Source organism: Lathyrus oleraceus, chromosome 7 (genome assembly GCF_024323335.1).
Source record: "Lathyrus oleraceus cultivar Zhongwan6 chromosome 7, CAAS_Psat_ZW6_1.0, whole genome shotgun sequence".
Classification (NCBI taxonomy): Eukaryota; Viridiplantae; Streptophyta; class Magnoliopsida; order Fabales; family Fabaceae; genus Lathyrus; species Lathyrus oleraceus.
Window position 1 is genome coordinate 13,889,687 of NC_066585.1, and position 8,399 is coordinate 13,898,085.

At 38.4% G+C, this 8,399-nt stretch overlaps 1 protein-coding gene across 1 annotated transcript; it reads right to left on the reverse strand.

The window, feature by feature from the left end:
- Nucleotides 1-1,273: 1,273 nt before the first annotated feature.
- Nucleotides 1,274-4,052, reverse strand: LOC127101726 (zinc finger BED domain-containing protein RICESLEEPER 1-like). The gene is made up of 4 exons (XM_051039176.1): nt 2,644-4,052; nt 1,866-1,911; nt 1,450-1,777; nt 1,274-1,368 (listed from the first exon to the last, which is right to left on the reverse strand). The coding sequence occupies exons 1-4, from the start codon at nt 4,050-4,052 to the stop codon at nt 1,274-1,276; spliced, it is 1,878 nt and encodes a 625-aa protein (XP_050895133.1).
- Between the last annotated feature and the right edge of the window lie 4,347 nt (nt 4,053-8,399).

Sequence of the window (8,399 nt, forward strand, 5' to 3'; positions counted from 1 at the left end):
TGGTATACGCATCAATCTCATTTAATTCCATACCGGGACTATACGAGGAGATTGTTGACGTTTTTCACCAAGGTGGAATTACATCATGTGCCGAGGGAAGAGAATCCTTTGGCAGATGCTTTGGCTACTCTGGCCGCTTTGATTAAGGTGCAGTGGTGGAATCAGTTCCCTAGTGTTGAGGTGGGACGTCTGGATAGACCGGCTTATGTGTTTGCTGTTGAAGCAGCGCCTGATGATGAAAAGTCATGGTATTGTGACATCAAACGGTATTTGGAAACCCAAGAGTATCCCGAGGGAGCGTCTAAGAAAGACCGAAAGACTCTGAGGAGGTTGGCCATGGTGTTCTATCTGAACAAAGACGGGGTTTTGTACAAGAGAAATTTCGATTGGGTGTTGCTTAGATGTGTCGATGACAAAGAAGCAAGTCAATTGATGAAAGAAGTGCACGAGGGGTCGTTTGGTACCCATGCCAGCGGGAATGCGATGGTGAAAAAACTGCTGAGGGCTGGGTATTATTGGATGACAATGGAGGCTCAGTGTTTCAATTTCGTGCGGAAATGTCATAAATGCCAAATTTATGCTGACAAGGTGCACGTGCCTCCAAATCCGTTGAGTTTAATGTCGTCTCCGTGGCCGTTTGCTATGTGGGGCATTGATATGATCGGGAAGATCGAGCCTATGGCTTCGAATGGGCACCGGTTCATATTAGTGGCTATCGACTACTTCACCAAGTGGGTGGAAGCGGCATCTTACACAAATGTGATGAAACAGGTTGTTGCCAGATTCCTCAAAAGTAGGGGTGGCAAACGGGCATGCCCGCCCCATTTAGGCCCGCCCCACAAAAGCCCGCAAGAAAACGGGGCGGGGCGGGGCGGTCAAAGGTAGAGATGCGGGCTCACTTACTAGGCCCGCCCCATTTAATGACGGGCATGCCCGTTATTCTCTTTAAAAAAAATCTTTTTTACTCATGATGATATAATTTAAAAAAAGTACTCATACATCCTAATACTACTAAAATCTAATAAAGTCTTTGTTAAATAATATATGTAAAAACACACTTGCATTGCATAAAAATCACTATCATTTTGCTACATCCAATAATTAAATTCAACAAACCTTAAATTAAATATCACGAATTCAACATAAGTTCAACACCACAAATTCAACAAAAGTTCAACTCCATAAATTCAACAAAAGTTATGAAAGAATTCATAAGTAGTTTTATCTAACATAAAAATCTCTAAATTCTCTACAAACATAAAAGATGCACTCATCAATCTTCATCTACGTCATGAACATATGATGCTTCAGTTGTAATACTTTTCGCCAAGCTCCCATCATCATTATCTTCATCATCACCCACTACATCTATAAAAAAATTTAAGTGTAAGTAACAAAATTATAAGAATCACAAAGTATTAAAAGAAACTTTAATATTTGATTATATACCAAAACTGTTGAAACTGTGAAGCCAACTGCGAGTACAAATCAATGCCTCTACATTCTTCGACAACAAGCGACTTCTATATTTGTTTAGAATGATCGAACCAATACTGAAAGCAGATTCAGATGCAACAGTAGTACTAGGGATGCCTAACAAATCACGAGCCAATAAAGATAACTCTTTAAACCTATTCCAATTCTCCTTCCACCATTGAAGAACATTCAAGTCATCAAAATTTTGATAACTTAAATCCACACTTGCCTCATCCGAATAAACATCAAGTTGAGACTTTCCGGTCTCTGTTGCAAGTTGTTGTTTGTGTGCTTTCAAATCCTATTATAATCCGAAGTAAGGAAAAATTAGAAAGGAAGTAAACACAATATGATACTAATATATACATAAGCTTAATACTAATATATACAATAGCAATATCTAAAAACATGAGTATAGCAATATCGAAAAAGAAGCTGAACGTGAAACATGAGTATAACAATATCTAAGCTTAATGTACATATGGTATATTACATATAATTAAGGAAAAAATAGTTAGCCTTAGATATATTGGTAATTAAGCTTATATTGAGTATAGCAATATCACAACAGCATTCCAAAATCCAAACAGGCTGCCACACCCATTTAATCTACAGCTTATATTGAGTATAGCAATATCAACATTCCAATATCACAACAGCTTATATTGAGTACAGCATTCCAATATCACAACAACTTATATTGAGTATAGCAATTTCAATTAATCTACATTAACTAACTATATCACATCATAATAAAAACTATATCACATCATAATAGTTAACATCATAATAAAAACTAACTATATCACATCCATTTCAACCGGTGAATTGAGCATCATAACAGGTTGCCACACATATCTACATTAACATCTAACATATAACATGTAACATATTAAAGCAAGTTAATAATTAGAGGAGGCTACATACATTGAACAAACTTTTAGTCAACGCATGTGAACTTGATTCCCCTCTAGTGATGGAAGATGGAGTTTGAGAGGTTGTAGAAGACGAAGTATGAAGGCGACGATATATCTCAAAGAGAGTGTACAATTTCTGCTTGATTTCATTTGTTTTAATTGTTGAGGTAAGTGGATCAACTTTTTCATACATGTATTCCAAAGAGGTAAGCTTAATCCTTGGGTCAAGAACCGCTCCTAGAGCAAGAACCACACTATAATCACTCCAATACTCTCAAACTTGATCATCATTCTTTCAGCCATGTCTCTTATAAGAGTGTCTTCATCTTTGATGCTTGCCATCAAAACACACAGAATTTTCCAAATTTGCAAAAAATATAAATTGGAAGTGGGATAAGACGTTCCGGAAATTAAGTTTGTTGTCTCATAAAATGGCAACAAGAATGTGCATATCTTATCTCCTCTTTTCCAATCTTCTTCGGAAGGGAAAACCTTATAATTATCATCATGAAAACTAAGGCTTGCAAATACACGTCGGTACTTTAATGCACTTTGAAGCATCAAATAAGTAGAATTCCATCTAGTGGAAACATCGTAAGATAAATCAGCCGATGTTTCAATACCTCCAATGAGTTCAATGCATTCCTTGAATTTTTTCATTCTACCCTCAGAGCCCTTCACATATTTGACACTTTCCCTAATCTTTTCCAATGCATCACCAATTACTTTCAAACCCTCTTGCACAATCAAATTTAAAACATGCGCTGAGCAACGAACATGAAAGAACTCTCCCTCAGATAATAACCAGTTTTGCAAGACAAGTTGTCTTTTCAAATGAGCTTGCATCACGTCATTAGCAGAAGCATTATCTAATGTGAGTGAAAAAATCTTCTTCTCAATTCCCCAATCTGATAAAAAGTCAAGAATCTTTTTTGACATTTCAGATCCCGTGTGTGGAGGAGGCATATGACAAAAGTTTAGAATCTTACTCTTCAAATTCCAATTGGAATCAACATAATGAGCAGTCAGGCAAATATAACCTTCACTTGCACAAGCTGTCCACATATCAGAAGTTAGTGAAATTCTAGAGGGAATATTAGCTAACTCCTTCTTAAGAGCTTCTTTCTCTGTCTTGAATATTTCATCAACATCAGCCTTAGCGGTATTTCTTGAAATAGGAGAAAATTCAAGGTTCAAATATTTCATCCAATCCCTAATTTTTTGAAACTCCACAAATTTATACGGTAAATCATGTGCAATGATTGCAGTAGCACACATTGATCTAGAAACCTTTTTATCTATTGTAAGATTCTTGAGTCTACCTTGCAAGTCCATCATTACTTGACCTACGTCAGCATATTTGATTTTAGTGCACTTCTTCATATGACGATTCAAACTCGTGGTACCATAATTCCTGTCGCCACCCTTCAAAATCTTTGAACAACCATTGCACTTAGCCAATGGATTCCCATCTTTATCCGCCCCAAGTTTAGTAAACACTTTCCAACAATCAGCACTTGATGTTTTGGCCTTCTTAGACTTAGGTAAAACATCATCTTCAATTCTTCTTAGTTCATTTACGCCTTGAATTGTTTCATTCTCTAAATCAACCACATTCACTTCATCTACAATTTCATTACCAACGGTTTCTGAATCCATTTCATTTATCACCTATGTATCCAAATAAAAGAAATTAAAATAACATTATAAAACATGCAATCTTAATCTTCCAATTATACATGCACTAAACAAGAACAGTAATATATTAACATTTCAACAAATATATTGAATTGCTCAAACATGCCACTTTTGCAATGCATGACATATTGATATTCCTAATGGTGCACATGAATTTTTAGATAGTTAACAACACAAGCTGGCTTTGAATCGTTTGAAAGAAAGTAATAACAATGCCCAGATTCTGCAGTGAACAACAATGACAGCAAAACCGGCAGCAGGCCAAGCAATGTGTGAATTTCTTTTCACATTCTATTTTTTTTTATCATAATGTTGTTTGTCATAATCTCGGATATGTTTCGGCATCTACTGTTTAGCTAATGATGTTGAATCTGTTTTTATGTTTTGGTAAACTGAAAAATATTTTTCACATCCTACATTTTATAATAATGTTGTTTGTCATAATATCAGTTCTATTTTCTGACTTTCTCCCCGGGAGTTTTAATACTTATTACTAAATTTTTTATATTTTCTCAGGTGCCACTTTCTCACATATCTGAAGCTGTATACAAGACATCAGCTGACTGGATAAATCATCGATCTCCTGGGGCACTTAGTTTCTTTCTTCTTTGGTCTCTGGATAGTATTCTTGCTGACTTGGGTAGCCAGCAAACAGTGACCAAGGGTTCCAAAAAGGTTGTGCAACAAGTAACTTCAAAATCTCAGGTAACTTATACTAGTCTTCTTTCCCATGAAATAATGGTTGTATTCTTTTATTTTTAATTTCTTTTTCTCCTATGTGAAATCTAATAGTAACGTCACTCACCAACAGAAACCATACTAAGCCAAGGCAGAGCAGTATTGTTTTTTGTTCACGACTAAGGGCCAGTGTTCACTTTGGTAGAACCCATGCCCCTAACCTCAAAGACAGGCCTAGCAAATAATCTTGTCCCAAAGAATGATTAAATGTATGACTATAGCACTTTCCTTTACAAGTCCAAATATTCCTTTCCAACCTAAATGGAAAACTCAATAGGGATACTGGATTAGTGAATGATGTTGATGTTTTCTAACATGTGCAACAGTGGCAGTGCAATTTGATATTTTGATATATTTTTGGGATAAGTCATAAGGTATTTTGATAAACATCTCGTTATAATTGTTCTAGTGTTATAGTTTTTCCATACAGCAACAACACTCTAACATTCTAACAAACTTGATACCTAAACATTCATTCAACAGAAATGGAGGCAAGGTCATGACAGAAACTCATTTGAGCCCTGCATAATTTCATTTGACAGAACATTAACATTCCCCGCAAATCCATTTCATTTCTAACCAATTCTGCATAACATTCATTTGACAGAAACTCAAATGCAAATCCATTTCATTTCTAACCAATTCTTCATTTCTAACTAACTAATGAATTCGAGTTTCATTTTCTAACTACTGTAGAGCAATACTTGTGTTGGTAGACCGGAGGCAGGTATAACATCTAGATGAATAATATTTACTCTAAAGAAGAAAACTTGTTATAATCCAACAAAAAACATTTACTAGATGAATAATATTGTTAATTGTTATTATTGGAAAGGGAAAAAAATCAAAGCCAAAAGAAAGGGGCAACAGAAGTGAGAGTGTGCTGACAAAAATCCTGGAAAGTAAAACTTGTTATAATTCCAATTTAAGTCTTTGAAAACAGAAAACAGTATGTTGTATTTTAATATTTAAAAGAGAAAAATACTCATCAACCACCATTTTATCAAGCAAAACAGATTCACATCAAACTGTTATACGTGAATAAGAAGTATAACAGTCTGATTTCACATCAAACTTCATGCCATTCAGGTTTATAACAACAACAACAACCAAGTAAATTGAAAGCAACAAGTATTTGCATACTTGTTGGATTATAACATCTAGTAAATTGAAAGCAACAAAACAAAATTCAGAAATTTAATCTATGTGGTCGACGAAGAGAAAGCTGAAAATTACCTGAACCGTGTGACCGACAAAGAGAGAGGCCATATCTACGAAGAGAGAGGTGAGACTGGTGGAGAGTGAAACCGTTCCATTTGTGAGGCTGATGTAATTTCCAAAGAGAGAGAATAGCTCAGTGCCTCAGTTTGAAAGAAGAGATGAGAGAATGAGAGATCAATAATGTAAACCTAATTTATACCCGCCCGCGGACTGCCCGCGACCGCCCTAGGCCCGACCCGTTTTTCTGTGGGGCGGGGCGGACATACATAACTACGCGGGTACAAAATTCAGGCCCGGCCCGCCAAAAATGACGGGTAAAACGGGCATGGCCCGCGGGCCGGGCCCTTTTTGCCACCCCTACTCAAAAGAGACATCATTTGCAAATATGGGGTTCCCGAAAGAATCATTACTGATAATGGTTCTAATCTCAATAACAAGATGATGGCAGAACTGTGCCGGGAGTTCAAGATCGAGCATCACAATTCTTCTCCTTATCGTCCAAAGATGAATGTGGCGGTCGAGGCAGCTAATAAGAATATTAAGAAGATTGTGCAGAAAATGGTTGTGACCTATAAGGATTGGCACGAGATGTTGCCGTTTGCATTGCATGGGTATCGAACCTCGATGCGTACATCTACTGGGGCAACGCCTTTCTCACTGGTGTATGGGATGGAAGTCGTGCTACCGGTTGAGGTCCAGATTCCGTCATTAAGAGTCCTGATGGACGTGAAATTGGAAGAGGCTGAATGGGTAAGGACTCGGTATGAAGAGTTGAGCCTGATTGAGGAAAAGAGGCTGGCGGCCATTTGTCATGGGCAATTATACCAACAGCGAATGAAGCGTGCTTTTGACCGAAAGGTGCGACCTCGTGTGTATCACGTAGGAGATATGGTGTTGAAAAGGATCCTTCCTCCTCAAAACGATCGTCGGGGCAAATGGACACCCAATTATGAAGGTCCATTCGTGGTCAAGAAGGTTTTCTCTGGCGGAGCCTTGTTGTTGACGACCATGGATGGCGAGGATTTTCCATCCCCTGTGAATGCGGACGCAGTTAAAAAATACTTCGTATAAGAGACCCGCTGGACGAAAAGAATAAAATAGTCCAGGCAAAAATGGGCATCCCGGCGAACCAGAAAAAATGAAAAAAGGTTCGGGCAAAAATTAGGGATAAAAAGAAAAAAACTGTACACCCGGCAAGTCAAAAACCCCACAAGGGCGGCTTGGGCAAAAAAGGGTATCCCGGTGGACTGAAAACCCGAAAGGGCGGTCCAGGCAAAAGAGGGAATGAAACGAACAACTGCGTCTAGCATGATCGTTTGTGCTTTGGATATGACACGTGGATAATCCCCGACAGGGATCGGTCGGAAGCGTCTTGTTCAGAAGGCAGAAAGCACGGAGAGTCTTGAGGACATATGGGTTGTAACCGGGTTGGAACTCGATGAGATCACGGGTTCATATTGCCATTAGGATAGATTTTCCTTTTGTGCACAATTACCTTTTTTTAGGGATTGCTTCCTGTGTATTGCTCAGTTACGAGCCACCTTTTTCAATCAATAAAATGCATATTCAGTCAAATAATTTTGTTTTTGTTTGCATTACCGCTTTGATTGCAAAAACATCCGTTTATTTTGATAAAGAATCTTTGCATTTTGAGACATAGGGCTCCCTTCCAATGCATGTTTATAGGATTGAAAACTTGAAATCTTATTCTGAAGGTTGAGTGACCCAGGTGTTGAAATTTTGGCACGCCTGGGGCACCTTTTTATCTAACGATCTCTTTTGCAGGCGCTGTTAGATATTTTCACTCACTTGCAGGTTGTGAAGTGAAGCTTTTTGACAAAAGATTCCTGTGGAGTCCAATCAGGGACGAGGAATTGAAGAATGGTGAAAAAACGGCGAGAGAGTTGCAACGATCCTGGAGGTTTAATCAAGAAGACTCTTCAAAGTCTGAAAAGTGGAAAGTTGACACCATGGTTAGATGGTGAATGCCAGCGGTTGACGAGTCGACAGGTGTTCCGTGTCAAATATTTCGTATCTCCTCAGCAGGTTCGAGATCGGTATTTCTTCGGCAGCCAGGCCTGAAGGTTGTTGTTTCCCCTAGCAGGGTGAGATTGTTATATCCCCAGCAAGTCAGAAGGTTGTCATTTCCCCAGCGGAGGTGTGCGTCGGTAGCTGTTTCCTAGCGAAGTCCCCAAGCGGATCGGGTTCAGTGGAGGTCATCCCCCGTAAGGGTTGCTTTCCCCAGCCGCAGTGCTATTCCCCAGTAGGGTAGAGATTGGAGAGATATCGAGTTCCTCAACAGAATGGCTTGTGACGTCCCCTGAGGGGGATGTTTATTATGCATTCATC